Raw genomic sequence first — 23,315 nt, 5'->3', positions numbered from 1 at the left:
CACCATACTCTCAGAACTGAAATTGATAAAAATTAACCATAATTTATCATCCATGTCTTTTATGGAAGTTGCATGCCTTCAAAACTCAAGTTCTAAAATAGTTACATCAGACAATTTCTGCCACTACAGTTATTGTCTAGGTGGGAAGACAAATTCCTGGTGCTTTCTATTTCACCTTCCCATAATTTTCAAAATAGATTTTAAAGGAGTTTCTTCACTTAAACAAAATACAGTTCATCCTTCAAAACCTGGGTCTGACCTATGTTGGTCCACTTATGTACAAATGTTGTATAGCCAGCGCTTTGTATCCATGGGATTCACATCCGCAATTTCAGTGACCCCTGGATCAAAAGCAGTGTTTTCTCATTCTCAGCCATGGATATCCAACCATAAAGTTCCAATTGTGAATCAAAAATACTGTATTTGATCTGTGATGGGTTGAATCCATGAATGCAAAAGGCCAACTGTAGAATTATATGTGGATTTTCAACTGCACTTAGGGGTGGTGCCACTAACCCCCTCTGCATTGTTCAGGGTCATGTGTTTTACTGATGTAATTTATGGGACATATAGCATAAGATCTCCAAAGTTACTGTTATTTTTTCATTTATATAGTCTTTTTTACATATATAGCATTGGTAAACTATAGTTATTACTGAATTTTTTTCTTTGATTTCTTTCTATATGTGTTTTGTTGTTCATTTTTCAGTTTCAGAAAACTGGATAATGGCAGTTGAGTGAGTTTAAAACTGTCTGAAGCTTAGTGGGTGCATCTACCTTCTGCGTGTGCCCTATTATTTACAAAAGAATAAATGGGGTGTTTGACAAGACAGCTCTGTTAAAAGAAGAGTGTTGCAAATGGCTTCAGAATCCATGAATGCAAAACAAAGTAGGAGTCACTTCACAAAGGGAAAAAGGCAACAGCACCAGCAAATAAAGAATAGATCTTCCGTTGGTGATGGTGATGGAGACGAGTCCTTTATCTTTGAAGCACATGAAGCTTGGAAAGATTTCCATGGGTCTCTTCTTCGGTTTTATGAAAATGGAGACCTCTGTGATGTCACACTAAAGGTGAGACTGTTTTCTTTTTTTACTTTTTTCATTCTTTTTAGTAGGAGTGTCCAACCTTTTGTCATCTCTGGGCCACACTGGAAGAAGAATATTTGTTTTGGGCCACACATTAAATATATTGTAACACATAATCACAAAAAAATACCATGTTATAAGTAAATTTGTGATTTTGTGCTGAGCCACATTCATAGCCATCTGAGCCGCATGCAGCCCATGGGCCACAGATTGGAAATCCTTGCCTTTAGAGTATTATAGAAAATGATGGTTTCTATTACCATATAGGCAAATTTTTGGTGTTGTACTTATTGTCGTAATCATAATGATTTTAGTCTCAATCCTTTTTAGTGAAGGGGAAGGGACATGAGGGAGGGTAAATAAAAGGAAATTAGAGTGATGTTGATGGTCATTATTTCATAGTTTAACTCCTGAGAGTTCTAGAATTCCAAAACAACAAATAGTTATTATTAGTAAAATTAACAAATTGTTGTTGACCCGATAAGCTTTTAACTTGTGAATTTAAAAACTTGATGCATTCACTTACTCTTGATTTTAGTTAGAAGACAGGAATTCTTGGTTGTTTACTCAGTTGCACTAGTGTTTTACTCATGTTCCTATCCTGGTAATTTAATATCTACTTCAGAATGATCATCTGTTAAGTGAGATTGTTTATCTGTACCTGATGGTGAAGTACAGTCTGTTTAACTTGAATGAAAAAGTCTTTAGTAAACTTTAAGTCAGTGAGTTATAGGATCATTTTGGTCTGTTACAAAAGACGGTTTTAATAAAATTGGAAAAGTGATCAAGTAGAATGGAAGAGTCTGTGTTCATTATTTGTTTAAGGTACTTTCTTATTTTTATCTCTGTGTAGTATTAAAATTGTTGAGTGGTTCATATATATCCATGCAGCATATTTCACATAAGATTTGCCACTTTGGGACCTCTTAGATTTTGCTTTCTGTTCCTGATCAGACAGGTTCTTTGAGTGCATAGTATTGGGGATTGAGGGCATTCTTGGAGAATCACATCAAGGGACATTCAGCAAAAGTCTGTAACTGAACACATAAACTGAGTTTTGGGCCCAGAAGATCCAGGAGTATAGGGTTCCACTGTGAATAAGTGATCTATAATCTCTTTACTTAAACTGTTAGTGTCCCTACATATTTCTAGGTCCTAAGATTTTGAGAAGAAAACTATTATATAATTCTACTAGCTCCGTGTGAAATTTAGCAATGTATATATTTTAGTGAAAGGACATGTTGATCCATATGGTAAATTATGTTTTAATCTCACACAGTTGTTCAACTTTAGCATGATATTCAGTGACCTACATTGGCTTTGGCAAAAATAAAAACTGTAAAACAGATTATTTGAATTTAATCAATTATCAATTCACATGTCAATATATGCGTGAAAATAATTAAATAAAATATTACTGATTTTATAAATTTTAATTAGATTTTAGAATAATTTTTGCAAGCTACTGCATATTAACTTTGTTAAGTAAAAAGGAAGGAAACAGCCATTTTAGAGTAAGTGATAACTAAACTCATAACTTTTCTTTGTTTATTGGGTACTGTCAGTAATAGTTTGAAGTGAAAACTTCAAAAGAATCTATAGTGAAAGATGAAAAATACTCTTTGAAGCAGTGACTGAGGTCTTTTAGAAATGAGAAACCTCACTAATGTAAAGGGGTTATCAATCTTCCTTCAACTGTAAAATTACAATGATGATTAGGTTATTGTGAGGAATAAGAGAATTGACACGTGTAAAGTCCTTATAACAGTTCTTGGCACATAATAATCAATCAGTATATATCAGCTGTTAGGATCATTATGTGCACTGTTACACTATTATGTGCACTGTTGTTCCAAAGTTGTTCCGAACTTCTGCTATGGTACGTTCTGTTCCTACCTTTAGAAAGAATTACAACTTAATGTTTTATCAGGTCTCTTATTGGATTGGTTTCTTTCACATTTCTTCAGCTTTTCAGAATTTAGTGATCACAGAACAACTAAACCAAATAGGATTATTGATAATTTATAGTGCTTTATTCAACATAAGCTTTACTTTTTATATTCATGCAACCTTGAAGATTTTTCCCTGATGTAAATTCATCTCCTTCCTTTTGTTGTGTTTTCTTTGATCCTTATTGCTTTAGGATGAACATTTTTGGAAAGCAGTTATCATAATTTGTTTTATTACTCATATATAAGACTTTAAAATTACAGAGCGAGCACCTGTATTATAAACAACAAATTCATTTAGCCAAATATTTACTAAGGTTTTATGCTAATATATGGAGAGTATAAATAAATTTGAATAATATTCTGTACTCGCCAGACATAGGCACATACACAGTTAACTAGCATACAATTTAGTGATTGTCACTTTTATGTTATTTTTATGGAAGCATAGGAGAAGGATCTATTATGTCTGAGAGGTGAGAGGTGATTGGAGAAGCTTCACATAGATTATATATTAAGGTCACTCCATGGAAAGGCAAAATTTGTTTAGATATTATGTTTATTAGTGAAAATATTTTAAACTCTATTCAGCAGCAGTTCTAAAATTATATATGGAGAAAGCCTCTTCAGGGCAACAATTTGGTTGGTGAAAGAGCAGGAAGAAATTTTCTTGGAGAACTATTGCATAGCACTTACAATGTTTAGTTTATATGTTATAAATCAACAAGAGTAGCATTTACAAAAATGCTTTTATTCATGCTTTACGTAGTTTGAGGAAATGTCATTGTCCTTATGAAAGATCGTACTTAATTTTGCCTCAAGAGGTTAATTAGAGATTAAAGCAGCCCCTTACATTACCTCCTGATTCAACCAGTCTGTGTTTTATTTGTTATTTGGCTTCTCTTTTTTGAAAGTGCACATTTCTGTGATTTTTAAAAAATAAATGTTTTCTTTTAAAATAAATGGTTTTTAAAAATATAGGATTTTAATATACATTTTCAAGCCTCTACGTGTTATTATTTGCTATCAAGTAGAATAAGTACTCTGAAAGATTGCAGAAAAAAATGTGACCTACATTATACTATACTTCCAAGAGATAGAAATCTTAACATTATTACCCTTACAGATGTGACAGTTAACTCCTAATGGAAAAGCAGACATATTGTAATCTCAATAAAAGAGAAATGGTAAAGGAGAAAGTAATCCTATATTTAACACTTGAGCATTCTATTTTAAGAAGTCTAATAAAATGATGATCACTCCATTCAACTAGTTGTCAGTATTTTGAATTTTTTTCCATGTTGCTTACAAGCAGGGTATTTACAATAAAAAGAATTATTAAAAAAGGAAAATGGAAAGAAATCTCAGGAGAGACCCCCCCAACCCAGAACCATCCATCTAAACTGTTCTCAAATTTGATACCCACAGACTATATGAGATAACAAATGTTAATTACTTTTTTAAAGAGGGACATTTAACTCTTTATATTCCTAGATCCTTATTTATTTACCTTCAAAATGCTGTCTAAATTATTTCCATTGTGTAGATTTTTTAAATGAATTCAGTACAATTAGTTAAGATTGTAGAACAGTAAATGTGGCTAGACATTGTGATATGGCAATCACTGCAAGCTAAGATTATCTTGTGTTTTAAATGTTTAACTCTTCCTTGACCTTAGCAATAAAACACTTTTTTGGCTACTCAAACTCACTAAAATTCGTGAATTATTGAAAAGAGAACCTATTTACTTTAAAAGGCAAAATTGAAAGGGGTTGAATGGAAAAATTGGAATACAGTGTTTATAGATGTGCATAAAAGCAATCTTGGTTATATAGGGTTTTTTTCCCTTGCAGTCTTCATTTCTGTTCCACTGTGTATCTTCAGCACTTTTATTTCAGTGTAGTTCTCAAACACTTCAGTTACTATTTATGGCATAATTATAAACATTTCAACCTAATATACCTTAGTTTTTATTTTAATCTAAAAAAAATTTTGGTATGTTTGTAAAATTATTTTTAACAATCTGTGTTAGTGGGATTATATAATTAAAAGTTAGAAATGAAATGAACCTATGTAAAACAATCAGTTTGCAAAAGAATTGTTCACAGGATAGCCAGGTTTTTTTTAAACTTTTAAACATAGCTAAAATCAACGAAACTTTGTTTACTTACCAACATATTGAAGACTTCCGCCAAGATGGAGGCATAGGTGGAGACGCCGTGCTTTCCCACACAACCAAGTTTAGAGACAATTAAATATTAGCAACAGAAAACACAGCCAGAACACAGAAAATTGAACTTTTCGGAAGTCTGATAACAACAAATTCTTCAGCCTGACTGGTAAGAGGGGCGAAACCAGCAGCTGGTGGAGCGGGGTTGCACAGGAAAACTCGGTCAGATGGACTCAGGTGCGTGGAATCCAGGACCAGGGTTGGACCTAGTGTGCGACCTAGCGAGTGACCAAGCGAGCGACCGCGGGGAAACAGTGAGGGAGCAGGGCTACAGGTTGACTGTGGTCGTGCATTCGTGCGCAGATAGACAAGCAAGGGAGTGGGCAATTGGACCGGGACCCAGTGGGTCCCTGAGGCAGGCGGCAGCGGAGGGCGCCACCATTTCCTGCTCTGACCCTGCCTCCACATACAGCATCACAACCCAGCAACCTGGGAGTCCAAGGCTCCGTTCCTCATACTTAACGGGCGCAAACAGACCAGAAATGGCTCAAGAAGAACTCAAAGCCCCAGAGCCTATAAATCTAAGCGATGAAGAAATAGCAAAACTCTCAGATGCACAGTTTAAAACACTGGTGATCAGGATCCTCACAGAACTGGTTGATTATAGCCACAAATTAGAGGAACATATGAAGGCGAAACTAATTGAAATGAATGGAATTGCACAGGAAACCAATAGCAATGAAAAGGAAACTGGGACTCAAATCAAAGGAGTGGACCAGAAGAAAGCAAATAATGGCCAAACAGAAAAGAGTCAAGAAGCAAGAATTCAAAGAAATGAGAGTCTTAGGAACCTCCAGGACATCTTTAAACACTCCAACATCCAAATTCTAGGGGTACCAGAAGGGGGAAAGGGACAGCCACCAGTGGAAAACTTATTTGAACAAATAATAAAGGAGAATTTCCCCAATGTGGCAAAGGAAATAGACTTCCAGGAAATCCAGAAAGCTCAGAGAGTCCCAAAGAACTTGGACCCAAGAAGAAACACACCAAGGCACATCATCATTATATTAGCCAAGATTAAAATGAAGGAGAGAATCCTAGAAGCAGCAAGAGATAAGGGGACAGTCACCTACAAAGGAGTTCCCATCAGACTGTCAGCTGATTTCTCCAAAGAGACCATATAGGCAAGAAGGGGCTGGAAAGAGGTATTCCAAGTCATGAAATCCAAAGACCTACAACCAAGATTGCTCTATCCAGCAAAACTTTCATTTAGAATGAAAGGACAGATAAAGTGCTTCTCAGATAAGATCAAATTCAAGGAGTTCATCATCACCAAGCCCTTATTATATGAAATGTTAAAAGGACTTACCTAAGAAAAAGAAGTTAAAAAAACATGAACAGTGAAAGGACAGCAAACTCACAGTTGCTAACAACCACACCTAAAACAAAAGCAAACTAAAAGGACAGCTAGATCAGGGGTGGAAACATAGAAATGAAGATCTCAAGGAGGGTTAGCAACAGGGGAGTGGGAGGAGGAGAAGGGGGGGAGAAGGTACAGAAAATAAGTAGCATAGACAGTAGATAGAAAATAGATGGGGGGGCAAGAATAGTATGGGAAATATAGAATCTAAAGAACTTAAGACACATGGTCATAAACTAAAGGGGGGGTAATGGTGGGGACAGGGAGTAGAGTGGAGGGGAATGAAGGGGGAATAGAACAACTGTAATGGCATAATCAATAAATAAAAACAAACAAAAAACAAAAACAAAAAAACATTGAATATTTAAAGCATTTATTGGTTTTGAGATTTTATTTTTTTAAAGATTTATTTTATTTTATTTTTAGAGCGAGGGGGAGAGAAGGAGAAAGAGAGGAAAAAAACCATTAATGTGTGGTTTCCTCTCTCACACCACCTACCTACAGGGGACCTGGCCTGCAACCCAGGCATGTGCCCTGACTGGGAATTGAACTGGCGACCCTTTGGTTCACAGGCCTGCTCTCAATCCATTGAGCTACACCATCAAGGGCTGCTTTCCAGTTTGGATGAGGCAGATATTCTCAAACACTGCTGGTAGATAGGTAAATTGGCTCATTGTTTTTCATGGACAGTTTGGCAGTATGTATTGAGAACTGTAAAAACTTTACAGTTTTTGATTCAATTATTTTGCTTTTCAGATTTTATCTCAAGGAAGTATTCTAAAATGCTGTGAAAATTTTTGTTCCAAGATACTGTTTCTATTTAAAATATGGAAAAATCTAAATGGCTGACATCAGAATGGTTAAATAAAGTGTGTGCTACATCCACTGTTTAGAATAGTATATAGCCAATAAGAATGAGGCTTATAAAAGTTTTCAGAAACTTAGGAAAGGGAAAACTTAGGAAACAAATTTCAGAACAGTCTCAGTCATGTTTCAAAATTCATAGAAGAAAGTTTGAAGGAAATATACTAGCAAGTTTGTAACTGGGTACAGAATAAGGGTCCCCAAAAATAGCAGAGCATATTCCCCAGAAACAACTATTGGGGGAAGGGGAAGTGAATGATATGGCATTTAAGATACTTTGCATAACAATGGCAAGTTAATTGTGTTACTGTCCAGGGCAGAGGTGTATGTGACTTCAAGAGCGTCTAGTGACCTGTGATATAGCCAGGGGAAGCGGATGCCACTGTGTCACAGGGAACTCTTGCTGTGACTAAAAATGGCAACTGAAAGAAGGTAAAAGATACAGGGGAACTGGCAAAAAGTAGCACATCATAGGAGGGCCCAAATATGAGGTCACGTAGGAAGTTCCAGGCCAAGCATTTGAAATAAGAGCAGTCTGAAAGAGAAGGGGATTCTGCCATGAGGTCTGAAAGAGCGGAGGAAGAATCCATACAGGAGGAAAGAGTATAAGGAAAAGGCTGATGGAGCTCTGTGGGGACCTGCCTAAACAAACATGGATTCGTGGGAGATGCTTGGAGCTGAACCGAACTGTGATGGGGAATGCTGAATTGCAGACTTCTGCTTCTCTAAAGGACTTAAGGAGAAGCCACTCTCTTGGGGGCATGTGCCTCCCCGGACTCCACTATGACCCAGTGTAACATGGCACATGTTTCCCTGAACCAGTACACGGTGGCTGAGAACAGTGTACCCAAATCTGGAAGGAGAGAGCTACTTCAAGAGATGGTGACTCTGAAACCCGTCAGTGCTCATTTCAGAGGGGATGGAGATCTGTTTGCACAGCTGGCGTAACAGATAAGGATGTGGGGAACTTCTGGGCATGATTTTGGCTTATAGCCATTTGGGGAGGGTGGGAGGTGCTGGATCTCGTGAGAGAACAGGGCTCTTAGTAGGAGTGCTCTCAGCCTCCCTGAGGTTGGAATCCTATAAATAAAAACTAATTTCCTTCAACACTGGTTGTTGCATCAGGAAACTAATTTCATGATACAACACTCATGTATCAGGGTGCCCCGTGGCTGAGCCCTGGTTTGCTTGGTTACACATTGACAGTATTTCTTGAGTAAATCTTTTTCCTTTTATTTTTCTGTGCTTTTTTGGCTTTACACATCACATATATGCTGTAGAGGAGGAGGCAGGAGAAAAGAAAACTTGAAAAATAAATGACCTTTTTATGTAATATAGGTTCATTTTGCAAGTCAGATCTGATAATAAAAATTTTGATGTTTGTTTAGTTAATATTATTTAATTTTATATCATTTTAGTTCATTTTACCTCATAACTCAGTAGATCATTTATATTTTCAAACAGAGTTCTACTTATTTTTCATATAGTGTTTCTGGTTGGACCTAAATGTGGTATCAACAATTAAAATTAAGGATGCTTGACGCCCCCCCCCCCACCCCGCTGTTCCCTTCTTCCTGTGTTGAAAGGGAAGTGCTTTACCAATCTAAAAATCATTGTTTCATTTTATTTTGATCCCTACTGGGTAATCTATGGAAAATTACTCAAGATTTTGATTTATAGTTTGCATTTCAAGTTTTTATAAAAAATGGGGATCATATTATTAATGTTGATATTCTACATACTTCACAAAAGTTTAAGCTTGACATGTTTTTTCTTTGAGCATCTTGAATTATATGTTCACTGATCAGATTTTTTAAAAGAATATAATTTAGAAAGTTTACTAGCATCAATGACACATAATATAGTATTTATATCATTTTAAGTTGTGTAGTGATGTCTGTGTTTTGTAGTTTGTGTATTTTTCACCTAATTTGAAACATCTAGTCTACAGACTTTGATTTCTTTTAATTCTAAATTTCGGAAGGTTTTTTGTTGGTTTTTTTGTTTTGTTTTGTTTTTACTCAGAATGAATAGTTCTCCACTAATCCATCAGAGTATCTAGTGAAGTTTTTTTTTTGTACCAGAGAAGAAAAATGTAGAGAGAAACTTTCAAGAACATAGTGAAACTGTATAGTGTCAAAAGAGAATTAATAAAAAGGGTATTTTTTATGTTTCTATTTCATACACATTGCTCAAGGCTCTTTTTAAAGTTAAGATGAGTATTCTAAGGGGTACATAGGGTGTATGTATGTTTTTTTGTGTGTTAAATATCCATGTTTTTGTTTATTTGAATTAAGAAATTAAAATCAAAACATACTTACAGAGGGGACAGAATCTTATCATGAACAACATGAAGATAACTTATGGACTGTTGATTTGTACAGCTTGGATGAGAAGGAGTGTTAAAATAGTGTCTATCTGAAAATTTTAGAACTCTGTTTTATAGTACTGTTATGTAGTAGAATGTTGGCAAGTCATTTAATTGAGCAGGTATATGCCATGTGAGATTTACAGATATTCGTATAAAAACCAAATCTCAAAGGTGGTGTGTGCAGATAATTCAGAAAAGGGATATTAAGTCTATTCTGAAAATGTTTGGTATCAGATTTTAGATCTCATTAGGGCTGAAGTGAATTTAAAAACATGCCAAGCTTTCTACTTTAGTGTAGTTTTTGAGCTTCAGTAGAATCTAAACCCTACCTTATAAATTCTTTTAAAATTTTTAACATAGTGTATATGACAGAAATAATCATTTGTTGAAATGTGTGTTATTCCTTTTTTACCTAAATCAGTGAAAAAAAGTTGGGCAAGGACATTTTTAAGCAAAACCATTTGTATATTGTAGCATTCCTTGGACCACCTTCTTTAGAAGTTCTTACTTTAAAATTAGTGCCCAAATAATTAGACACAACTATAAGTGTATTACATAATCAAATGCTACACGAAAACAGGAAAATTGCCAGAATACTAACTATTCTGTTACTTGTACTCATTAATTATTCAATATAAAGTGCTGGGAAAATTGGATACCTACTAGGTTAAAAAGAAGATATCTGCCTGTTCAGTACTTAGAACTTCCAGATGGAAATAAAATTGTGGTATGAAACATTAAAAAATACCTAAATACTTATGGAATATTAGAATGACTCCTATTTCAAGCGTAGTACCAAAAGCAGAAGTCATAAATAAAAGATTGATTTAATTATATAAAAATCTATGGGGGGAATAAAATTTAAAAGCACACTATAAAACAAAAATTTGAAGTATGTATGAGACAGATGACTAATACTCTCAATGTATGTGTTCTTATAAGCAAATAAGAAAAAGGTCATGGAAAAAAGTTTATAAAAAATACAAATAGCCCACAATGTATGAATGACTCAGTTGTATTAGTTAAAGAAAGATAAAATAATGAGATAATATTTACACTCATGAAATTGACAAGTATTTCTTAACAAATCAATACTCAGAATGTGGCACAGATATTGTAGGTAGATCGAACACATACAGAATACATTCAAATGGTATCTATTCTTTGAAGCAGGGTTTCTATTTTTAGGAATTTATCTGTAGGAAATAACTGGGAATGTAGACAAAGGTTTAGTTTCAACAAAGTTCATTACTGGGTCATTTATAATGGCAAATTATTGCAAGCAATATAATCTTTCAGTAATTAAGGTGGTGAGATTTCAATTATTTTATTATCTTTATGTAAAATACATTATTTCAAAATAAGCTGGGAATGATTTTAAAAACCCTCAGTTAAGTCATATAAAATACTACTAAATATTGACTTATTTACTCTGTGCTTCAAAATTCCCCACCGATAAATTGTGGATAATAATAGTATGTAATCATAGGGCATTGGGACAACTGAGTGAATGAATATATGAAAAGAACTTAAATAGTTCCTGACATGATGACTGTAGTGAATAATACTGGACAGTATATTTGAAAGTTGCTAATGTCTTAAAACTTTTCATCACAAGGAAAGAAAAAAAGTGTAATTGTGTGAGGCAATGGATGTTTACTAAACATTGTGGTAATCATTTCATAATATTCACATATATCACATAATTATGTTGTATACCTTAAACTTACACAATGTTTTGTCATAGTTTACTTCGTATACATTATACGTGTATGTGTATGTGTATATACATATATACACACACAGATACGTGTATAAAAGATAAGTGGCTAATTTGGAAGAAGAAAATTACCTTATTTTAAGAAATTGGCCTGGATTAAAAATAAATGAAGTGACCAAAGAATTACATTGTTAAAAACAATGTAATTGTAATTTTTTCTGGAGTTATTGTCCCTGGTATAGGTGATCTAAAACTAATTATGATATTAAACTGAATTTCCTTTTGTTTGTTTTGGACAGGTTGGCTCAAAGTTAATCTCTTGTCACAAATTGGTATTGGCTTGTGTTATTCCCTACTTTAGAGCCATGTTTCTCTCGGAAATGGCTGAAGCCAAGCAAACAGTGATCGAGATTAGAGATTTTGATGGTGATGCAATAGAAGACCTGGTAAAGTTTGTCTATTCTTCACGGCTCACTTTGACTGTGGACAACGTCCAGCCTCTCTTATATGCAGCCTGTATTCTACAGGTTGAACTGGTGGCTAGAGCTTGTTGTGAATACATGAAGTTACATTTTCATCCTTCCAACTGCTTGGCAGTAAGAGCCTTTGCAGAAAGTCACAACCGAATAGACTTAATGGACATGGCGGATCAGTATGCGTGTGAACATTTTACTGAAGTAGTGGAGTGTGAAGACTTTGCAAGTGTGTCACCCCAGCATCTCCATAAGCTTTTGTCCTCCAGTGATCTAAATATTGAGAATGAAAAACAGGTCTATAATGCAGCCATCAAGTGGCTTCTTGCCAATCCTCAGCATCATTCCAAGTGGTTGGATGAAACACTTGCACAGGTAGGGACTGAAATGAGATTGTGTGTAGAAGAAGTAAACAATACAGAAGCAAATCAGCATGTTTCATTTGTCATGAAAGGTGTAAACTATCCATTGATATAATACAATGTGAAAATGGCTTTGACTCTTACTCTCCTATTTACTCACTGTATTATTTAAGGATGAATCTGAATTTGCTATATTTGAATTAGAAATACCATTCTCTTCTCTTTAAACTAAAATTTAAAATATCCCTTTGAGATAGTAGTAATGAATACTTTAGGCTATTAGAAAATGGTTTTGAGGAGACTGCTCAAAATTAATTCATTGCTATTGTTTTCAATGAAGTTTCTACTAAATTACTTTGCTAATGAAAATACACTTATTCCTAATGTATATAAATTTGATATGGAAAGAATTACAAGATACCACTTCCCATTTTCTTCCCTTACCAAATTTTACTTTTGAATCTCAGAAACGTGTCTCTATTTTAATCATTTGTGTTTACTGTCAACAGATGTTACTTGGATAGTAACGAGGCCTTAGAATTACTTTGAAAACAAATCTGTCAACAAAAACAAAAAATTTTACTGTCTTGCAGCTATATCTTCTTATTGTGTGTGTGCATGCTTTTAACTCAAAATAGTTTTATAATCTCTTTAATCCACTAGAAAATCAATGCTTCTTTAAGAGAGGAATGGTAAGTACATCTACTAAATGAGGGGATGCATCCTTGAGTTAGTCTACACCATATTTTGCCATGTATAATGTGCACCCACTTTTTTGGCCCAAACTTCCAGGAAAAAAACCTTAACTTTTAAATTCAATTATTTATTTATTTGTTTGTTTGTTTGTTTGTATTTTACTTGTTTTTTTATTATAAAGGAATTTTAGCATTTATTTTTGAACATATTATGGTACAAGAAATTTTATATACCAAATAATTACAAAACACAAGAATAGACACAAGGTACAAGAAATTTTATGTACCAATAACAAATTTACAATATTTATGCATCATAGAAGACCAAGAACGCATCAGTGTCAATATTAAAGGGATCATCTTCTTCAGTTTCTACATTACCAGTGTCTTCTGAAGAGTTACTGTCTTCATCCTGGTACATTTCATCATCCTCAGACATTGCTGATGATACATTTTTTAAACAATTTCACAACCACTGCCTTCTTGACACCTTCCACAGTCTCAGGATCCAGTCACAAATCTGGGCAATGGATGCTTTCTGGATCCTGCCTGTAGGTGTTAAATCATTACCAGCTGACTGCATCTATGATGTCCATTCTTTCTTAAAGGGGGCTTGTTTACTGACATATCAAGAGGTTGCAATTGGCTTGTTAGCCCACCAGGTATCACAGCAAGTTGGGTTTTCAAGTCCACTGTGACTGCTTTTGCACTTTGTGTAATGTGGGCTTTGAAGTGACCAAAAACAAGCAAAGCTGTTTTCTTTAGTAATCTTCCAAGCCTTAGTGACCAGACTTTGTTAAACCATTGTTTCATGCCTCCTTCATTCATCCTTCCCTTTTCATGCATGTGGACAATAACTCCACTCAGAATCTTTTCTTTTAAAGATGATCACAGGTGGTAGCTTTGTCCCATCTGCACAACAGGCTAGAACAACAGTCAACTGTGTTTTCTCACAACCACTAGTTTTAACAGCCACAGTCTTTGCTTTTTTTATGTCCATAGTTCTGTTGGATGGCACATCAAATATGAGTGGGACATCCATGTTGGCGATTTGGGACAGCTTAGAGTTGTTGTAAGTCTTTTGAAGATTGAACATAATAAAATTCCAAAACTTGATTTTCATAGGCTGCTAGAAGTTTCGGGGCAAGTTTTGTTCATGTCCTCATGTTCAAACCTTCTAAAGCGCCTTTTAGGTGTCCCTGAGAAATCATCGATTTTTTCTCAATGCAATTCTTTTACCTTCTTCCCTGTACCATCTTGTTTGAAACAGAGATCCCAGTTTGACACTGCTGCAGAATCCAGGTCTTCACTTCCTGCTCCATATCCAGCCACTTTGGAGGTTTCCCTGGCATTGCCTTCTTCTGTCTTGGCATCTGAAGAAGCTTTTCTTCCTGTTGCCTCCATAGTCTGATGACACTGTCTGTGGGAGGAGCTCCAAAGGGTCTCTCGGCAGCTCTGTTGCCACACTTTTTAGCATCTTTAATAACTTTTAACTTAAAGCTTGCAGTATACAAAAACCGTTTCAACATTTTCTAAGGAATTTTCCAATAATTTCTCCTGCCTAAAGTATATGAAGCGAAATGTCACGCTATTCACCCTATGGTAAAAAAGTTGGTGTCACCTATCTTATCAAGTGGATAACAATCAGGCATCATCTGTGTTACTCTGTGGGTAACAGTACATTGCTCTTCATTTCATTTTGTTGAATCGTTGGCAGAAACTTCTTTCTGAAATAAGATTGGGTTCGTTGTAAGTTCAACAAAACCGATTATGGCATTTCTGGGTATTATTTTCCATACAGATATTGTTATTTTTTTTCTAGAGTTACACTTTTAATGCATAAACAAATAAAAGAATTAAAAACATTAATATAGATGTAGAATTAGTACTGTCCAGGTATAATGCTCATCCTAATTTTTCCCTCAAAAATTTGGGCAAAAAAGTGTGCATTATACACGGCAAAGTACAGTAACTTTCCAAGGTAATCAATTTAAAGAAAACAACACCTATTTGTTTCAGATATGAATGTTTGCATGTTTAAATAAGAAATAGATCACATTTACATATGTTCAGTCTGAGCTTTAAGGAGCAAAATAACGAAGAACAGCAATTTTGTTTTGATTGTTGTGCCTTTTCTTTAGCAGCAAGAGGCCTTTTCTAATTATGACTCATTGGAAGTAGAAAACTTGAAAGAAGACAGTTGAATTATTTTATTTAGTCTACTTATAGCTGCATTTAAATGGGGAGGATATATTTACCATATAATCTGATTTTGTTAGTGCAGACCTACTGTAAATTGCTTTAGAGCTTGGCACATTGTATTTTAAGTCTTTATGAAGTAAATGAGGTTTTAAAAGGTAATAAACCACAGTGGGTCCTGGCCAGGTAGCTCAGCTGGTGCAAGCGTTGTCCCGATACCGTAAGGTTGTGGGTTCAGTCCCGTTTCAGGGCACATACAGGAGTCAACTGATGGATGGATAAATGAGTAGAACAACAGATCGATGTTTTTCTTTCTCTCTTTCTCTTTTCCTTCTTGTGTCTATAGAAAATCAGTTTTAAAAAGAATATAATGTGCTGCAGTGAAAGTAGAGAATGAGTGATCAGTTACAAATTAAATTTATATCCACAAATATTCATGATCTTAGGTTCGTTTGCCGCTGTTGCCAGTGGATTTTCTAATGGGTGTTGTGGCAAAAGAACAGATTGTCAAGCAAAATCTAAAATGTAGAGATTTATTGGATGAAGCAAGAAATTACCATCTTCACTTGAGTAGCAGAGCAGTACCTGACTTTGAATACTCTGTTCGGACTACACCAAGGAAGCATACTGCTGGTAATTAAATTACTCATTTATCAACTCTGCTGGAAGGACCTTTGTTGTATTTGAGAGTTGGTTATGTATGCCCAGTCTTAACTGGATGATTAATATGATTGCCTTAGAATAATAATTGGCAAATAAAGTTATTTATGAATTCTTTTTTTAAATTTTAAATTAATTGCATCTTGGAAATAGTAGTAGGGATTGGGAAACACTGGATAGTTGATGACTTTTTAAGTTCAATTTATTGAGGTGACAATGGTTAATAGGATCAATATTAAAATGGCTACACACAAACTCACCAATTTATGTTTTTAGAAAATGCCTGTGGATAATGACAGCTGTCACAGTATAGTCTAACAAAATTATTTCAAATAAAGTTAAGACTGCTAAGTGCTACAACAGCCATCTTATGGGGGGGAAAAACTTTTTGGCCAACCCAATAGCATTCATCAATTTGTGTATGTTGAATGATCTCGTGCCTTTGGAATGAACACCTCTTGATCATGACGGCTTGTGCCTTTGGGATGAAAATAGTTCATGACAAACTGTTTTCTAAAGATATTGTATTTGTTTAGGATTTTTGCATCTGTATTCATCAAAGATATTGTAGTTTTCTTTTTTTATGGGTCCTTGCCAGGTTTTGGTGTCAGGATTTTTTGGCCTTACAAAACATGTCAGGAAGTATGGCCTCTTCTTCAGTTATTTGGGAGAGTTTAAGAAGGATAGGTATCAAATCTTATTTGAGTGTTTGGTAGAATTCATTAGTGAAGCTACCTGGTCCTGGACTTTTACTTTTTGGGAGATTTTTGATGGTTGTTTCAGTTTTCTTATTTTTGATTGGTCTATTTAGATTTTCCACTGCTTGATTCAGTCTAGGAAGGTCATATGTTTGTAGGAACTTACTCATTTCTTCTAGGTTGTTGAATTTGGTGGCAGATAGTCTTTCATAATATTCTAGTATGATCCTTTGTATATCTGTGATGTCTGTGGTAATTTCTTTCACTTCTGATTTTGTTTACATGAGTCTTTTCTCTTTTATCTTTAGTGAGTCTAGCCAGGGATTTGTCAATTTTATTAATCTTTTCAAAGAGCCAGCTCTCTGTTGTATTAATTCTTTCTATAGTCTTTTTGTTCTCTATTTTATTCAATTCTGTTATACTTTTTATTTCCTTCTGCTAACTCTTGATTGCTTCTGTTCTTCTTTTTGTACATCTTTAAGATGTACTGTGAGGTTGTTTTCTTGTGATCTCTCTTGTTTCTTGAACTAGACCTGTACTGTTATAAATTACCCTCTTTTACTGCTTTCACTGCATCCCAGAAGTTTTGCTGTATTGTATTGTCATTCTCATTTGTCTCTCTGTATATTTTCATCTCACCTTTTATTTCTTCTTTAAGTCATTTATTAATAATATGTTATTTAATATTCACATATTTGTGGATTTCTTTACTCCTTTCTGCAGTTGATTTCTAACTTCAAAGCATTGTGGTCAGAGAATATGCTTGGTATAATTTCAGTCTTCTTGAATTTTGTTGAGGCTAGTTGAGGTTAGTTTTATGACCCAACATTTCGTCTGTCCTTGTGAATGTTCCATGTGCACTGGAGAAGAATGTATAATCTAATGTTCTGATGAAAGGCTCTGTAAATGTCAGTTAGGTCTGTAAACGTCAATTATGTCTATTCATTCAAATTCTTATTTAAGGCCAAAATTTTTATTGATTTTTGTTTGGATGACCTATTAAGAGCTGTCAGTGGAGTACTAAGGTCCCCAATTATGATCGTGTTTTTGTCAGTTTCTCCCTTTTGTTCTATTAGTTATTTTACACATTTTCATGCTCCCTGATTGAGTGCATCTATATTAAGAAGTTTATGTCTTTTCAATGTAGTGTCCTCTCTATCATTATAAAATGTCCATTTTTGTCTCTTGTTCCTTTGTTATCTTAAATCTATTTTGTCAAATATAAGTATGGCTACACATGCTTTTCTGTGGATATTTGTCTGAAGAATCATTTCTTACCACTTCAGTTAGAGTCTAACTTTGTCTTTGCAGCTCACACGTGTGTCCTGAGGCAGCATATGGTTGGGTTTTGTTTTTTGGTTCAGTCTGCTAGTCTGTGCCTCTTTATTGGTGCATTCAGTCCATTTACATTAATGGTAATTATTTATATATGAGGATTTCCTATAGCCATTTTATCTTTGTTTTTTGGTAGCTCAGTGTCTCCATTGGTTCTTTTCCTTTGTGTTTCTGTCTGTTGTTTTTGTTGGTGGTATTTCATACTTCTTTCCTTTGTTTCCTCTTTTTATCAATAGCTATGTGTCTCAGTTTTGGGTTTTTCTGTGAGATTACCATTAGGTTTATGAAAAAGAAAGTTTCATGTATAGAGTAGTCCTTTTTCTTTTGAATACATCTGATTCCCATCCTTGTTTGCAAACTCAGACCCTTCTTTACCTACTCTTCTTTTATGTTTTTGTTGTCACAAACAATCTGTTTATGCTGTAAGTTTGTCAGTGATCTTACTCATTGTTTCATGATCTTTTATTCTTTGTCTCAGGTAGAATAACCCCCTTGAGTATTTCCTGCAGTGGAGATCTTCTGGAGATAAATTCCTTCACCGTCTGTATTTCTGGAAAATTCTTTATTTCTCCTTCATATCTAAAGAATAACTTGGCTGGATATATTAGTCTTTGCTGGTAATTTCTCTCTTGCAGTAGTTTGAGCATTTGGTTCCACTCTCTTACAACTTGTAGAGTTTACTGAGAATTCTCATGATAACCAAATTGGCTTTCCTTTATAGGTTACTTTATTCTTTTTCCTGGGTGTTTTGAGAATTCTTTCTTTGTAATTACTTATTGACAGTTTTAAAAACAATGGGCCTTGGAGAAGGCCTCTCTGGATTAAGGTAACAAGGTATTCTGTTTCCTGCTTAAATTTGATAAGGTAGCTCTTCCCATAGTTCTGGGAAATTCTTATCAACTATTTGAACAGGCTCTCTGTTCCCTTCTCTCTTCTTCTTCTTCTTCTTCTCCCCCTCCCCCTCCCCTCCCCCTCCCCTCCCCCTCCTCCTCCCCCTCCTCCTCTGGTGCTTCTGTTATTCTTATATTTCTGTTTCTGACGGAGTCATACTTCTCCGAGTTCTTTCATTTTTTATGCCCAAGTCTCTCTCTTTCCCTCTGCATCATTTCTAGGTTTCTATTTTTGGTATCACTCATTCTTTCTTTCATCTGGTCAGCTCTATTTCCTCTCTAATTATTCTTGATCTCTTTTATTGAGTTCCCCCTCTCCAGAATTTTTTTTTGGTTATTTTTTAAAGTTTCAGTCTCTTTGGTAAAGTTCTTATTTTGTTTGTGTTCTGAGCATGTTAGATCGCCTGTCTGTATTTCCTTGCAGCTCATTGAGTATTTTCAGAACTGCAGTCTTGAATTCTCTGTTACTTATATGACCTATTTCCACATGCTTGAGTTTGATTTCTGTAGGTTTTTTTCATTTTATTTCTGTGCTGCCTCACTACCTTGGTTATTCGTGCATGGTATTTGATGGATTCCTCTTCTGTCTAGGCATCTATGTATATGAGTGGCACTTCTCAGTTACTAGGATGGTGTCTTTCTATTATTTTCCAGTAGGTGGCACCAAATCACAAGTTTCTAGCTCAGTAAAATTTCAGCACTGACCCCAGCCAGCTCTCTCTGGCTGCTGTTACTGTAGCCATGATACAGGGATTGGGTTGGTTGGGGGAATCCCGCCACCTTCTTTGTTTTGCCCTCCCAGTAATGGCGACCTTGGACCTCTATTGGATGCCCCCTGTACTTTGACCTGGGACCAGTCACAGAGAGTACATCATTTCCTTAGAGAAAATAGTCATTGTGTAAAATACCAGTTCTCAGGTTTGCAGATAATGGTGCTCCACAACCCTACACCAAGGACAAAGGGAGAAGAGCTCTGGGCTGGCCTCTGTGACTTTATGTCCAGTTCCCCAGTGCTGGGTCCTTGCCTATTATCTCTGGGTTCAGCTGTGCCTGATACTGTTCACTCTTTCAAAGATGCCCGCCAAATCTCTTTGCTCCTCTTGGTTGAAGGGATTGCCTTTCACAGCCAGCTTCCTCCTTTCTCCGGGCTGAGCCCCACCTTAAGCTTCTGGCCGCAGGGCTGCGTCTGTGGCTCAGCCCTTCTCCCTGCTTATCTCTTGTTTGTTCCCAGTTGTCCACTTTTAGATGCTTCAATGTGTGGATCTCTCAGGCAGGCCTGTATTTTTAGCAGGGAATCTTTTGGTGAGTTATAGCTGTTCAAATTGTTGAAATTTTCAGGGGAGAGGCCAAGGGGATTTCTCACACTGCCATTCCTCTGACATCATCTGTGAGTTCTTACTGTACATTTTTCAGGTAGTTTTACCAATATGCCAGTTTTTTAAAAAGCCATTACATAATACGCTGGGGAGATGACATAGAATTGTACAGCTGAAACTTAACATAATTTTATTAACCAATGTCACCCCAATAAATTCAATAAAAAAGAAAAAAATAAGTAAAAATAAAAATTAAAAAAGCCATTACAAATCTTATACACTCTGAAGAGCCTGCTAAAATATCTCTTATTTGAATTCTTTCTAATTCTTCAGGCCGAATTAGTTCCCATCATTTGTACTTTTACAACACTTTTGCATTTTTTTTTATTTTACAATATTGCATTGAAATTCATTTATGTAGTATATTTTGAGCTCTACAAAGACAGGTAAGTACCTTATTTAGTTTTGTATCTAAAGTGCTAAGCATGGAGCTTGACACATAGTACATTCTTAAATAACTTGTTTTCTTGCATCTTATCAAATCAAAAGGAAGGTACTAAATGTAACATTGTCTAACAGACCATATTAAACTCTTAGAATCTAACACTCTTATTTTTGAAGAGGTATGCAGTTTCACCTTTATTTGCACAATTTTCAAATTTTATCTTTTCCCAAGTTCATGTTCACTTAATGTTACTCTTTTTTTTTAATTTTTATTTTTTTAATTGATTATGCTGTTACAGTTGTTCTATTCCCCCCTTCATTCCCCTCCACCCTACCCCCCCATCCCCACCATTACCCCCCTTTAGTTTATGACCATGTGTCTCCAGTCCTTTAGATTCTATATTTCCCATGCTATTCTTGCCCCCCCATCTATTTTCTATCTACTGTCTATGCTACTTATTTTCTGTACCTTCTCCCCCCATCTCCTCCTCCCACTCCCCTGTTGCTAACCCTCCTTGAGATCTTCATTTCTATGTCTCCACTCCTGATCTAGCTGTCCTTTTAGTTTGATTTCCTTTTAGGTGTGGTTGTTAATAACTGTGAGTTTGTTGTCCTTTCACTGTTCATGTTACTTTAACTTCTTTTTCTTAGATAAGTCCCTTTAACATTTCATATAATAAGGGCTTGGTGATGATGAACTCCTTGAATTTGATCTTATCTGAGAAGCACCTTATCTGTCCTTTCATTCTAAATGAAAGCTTTGCTGGATAGAGCAATCTTGGTTGTAGGTCTTTGGATTTCATGACTTGGAATACCTCTTTCCAGCCCCTTCTTGCCTGTAAGGTCTCTTTGGAGAAATCTGCTGACAGTCTGATGGGGACTCCTTTGTAGGTGACTGTCCCCTTATCTCTTGCTGCTTCTAGGATTCTCTCCATTTTAATTTTGGCTAATGTAATTATGATGTGCCTTGGTGTGTTCCTTCTTGGGTCCAACTTTTTTGGTACTCTCTGAGCTTCCTAGATTTCCTGGAAGTCTATTTCCTTTGCCAAATTGGGGAAATTTTCCTTTATTATTTGTGCAAATAAGTTTTCCACTGGTGGCTGTTCCTTTCCCCTTTCTGGTACCCCTATAATTCGGATATTGGAGCGTTTAAAGATGTCCTGGAGGTTCCTAAGACTCTCCTCATTTTTTTGAATTCTTGCTTCTTGACTCTTTTCTGTTTGGCCATTATTTGCTTTCTTCTGGTCCACTCCATTGATTTGAGTCCCAGTTTCCTTTTCATCGCTATTGGTTTCCTGTGCAATTCCGTTCATTTCAATTAGTTTCGCCTTCATATGTTTCTCTAATTTGTGGCTATAATCAACCAGTTCTGTGAGGATCCTGATGACCAGTGTTTTAAACTGTGCGTCTGAGAGTTTTGCTATTTCTTCATCGCTTAGGTCTATGGGCTCAGGGATTTTGAGAATTTGCGACATTTTTGGTCTGTTCGAGCCCTTTAAGTGTGAGAAGCGGCGCCTTGGACTCCCAGGTTGCTGGGTTGTGACGCTGTATATGGGGGCGTGGTCAGAGCAGGGAAATGGCGGCGCCCTCCACTGCCACTTGCCGAGGGGACCCGCCGAGCCCCGGTCCAACCGCCCACTCCCTCGCCTGTCCGCCGGCGCACAAATAGGCGACCACAGTCAACACGCAGCACCGCTCCCCCACTGTCTCCCCCGTGGTCCCTCGCCTGGTCACTCGCTCGGTCGCTCACTAGGTCCAACCCTGCGTCTGGATTCCGCGCCTGAGCCCGTCTGACCGAGTCCTCCTGTGCAATCCCGCTCCACCAGCCACTGGTTTCGCCCCTTACCTGTCAGGGTGCAGAATTTGTTGTTAACGGACTTCCGAAAAGTTCAATTTTCCGTGTTCTGGCTGTGTTTTGTGTTGCTAATATTTAGTTGTCCCTAAACTTGGTTGTGTGAGAAGGCATGGCACATCCACCTATGCCTCCATCTTGGCGGAAGTCTCTAATGTTACTCTTTATAAACAAAAAATGTATGAGGGAGAGGAAAAAACAGATGAGGCCCAAGAACTCAGGTGTCAGTACTCTGACCAGAAACTTCCTCTAAATTTGCTGCTATCTAATATAGTTATTATCAAAGATACCAATGGAATAGCCTAAAATGACAACAGAAGGCAATATTTCATTATATATAGTGGGATTTTATCTATGTAGTGTAAAGAAAGTTTGAATGTCATAGACCTGCTATGAAGTATATAGTCATTCTAAATAATTTTAACAGAAAAGGACTGCTGATTTCTTTTCTTTTTTTATAGGCTGGTTCTACTTTATAATTACTTTATAAATTAAATTATTTTACTTTATAATTAAATGATTTTAAAGTATGGATTTATTTTAGTTGTGAATCCTGTTTCAGGATGTCAAGGTATTTAATGAAATTCTTCAAATTTAGGTTTGAACTCAAACAACATCTTGGCAGTCTAGGTTTAACTGCCAAACAACATAGGCCGACCCTCATACATATGATCCCTTACATGATTGCAGGGACTTAATGAAGTAGGCGTTAGTGAAGGATTTGATCCTCATTATGAGATATTTGGCATTATTCCATTTTATGGATGAGGCTAAGAATCAGAGAGGGTGAAAGTGTGGTCAAGGACCCACA

The 23,315-nt window shown here is 35.9% G+C and overlaps 1 protein-coding gene across 5 annotated transcripts in view; it reads left to right on the top strand.

Moving 5' to 3' along the window:
- KLHL8 (kelch like family member 8) overlaps positions 1 to 23,315 on the top strand; it is an 86,328-nt gene that overhangs the window by 42,949 nt on the left and 20,064 nt on the right. For all 5 annotated transcript variants that reach the window (XM_053666361.1, XM_053666358.1, XM_037132419.2 and 2 more), the window contains exons 2-4: positions 710 to 1,071; positions 11,880 to 12,428; positions 15,756 to 15,942. In XM_053666361.1, the coding sequence (XP_053522336.1) occupies positions 859 to 1,071; positions 11,880 to 12,428; positions 15,756 to 15,942 (949 nt within the window). In that variant the 5' untranslated portion in view covers positions 710 to 858. The remainder of the gene's footprint in view (positions 1 to 709; positions 1,072 to 11,879; positions 12,429 to 15,755; positions 15,943 to 23,315) is intronic.

The sequence above is a fragment of the Artibeus jamaicensis genome, unplaced genomic scaffold (assembly GCF_021234435.1).
Source record: "Artibeus jamaicensis isolate MK-2021 breed Jamaican fruit bat unplaced genomic scaffold, CSHL_Jam_final contig_452, whole genome shotgun sequence".
NCBI classification, from domain to species: Eukaryota; Metazoa; Chordata; class Mammalia; order Chiroptera; family Phyllostomidae; genus Artibeus; species Artibeus jamaicensis.
Note: the sequence above shows the minus strand (reverse complement) of the source record. Positions and strands in the feature narration are given on the sequence as shown.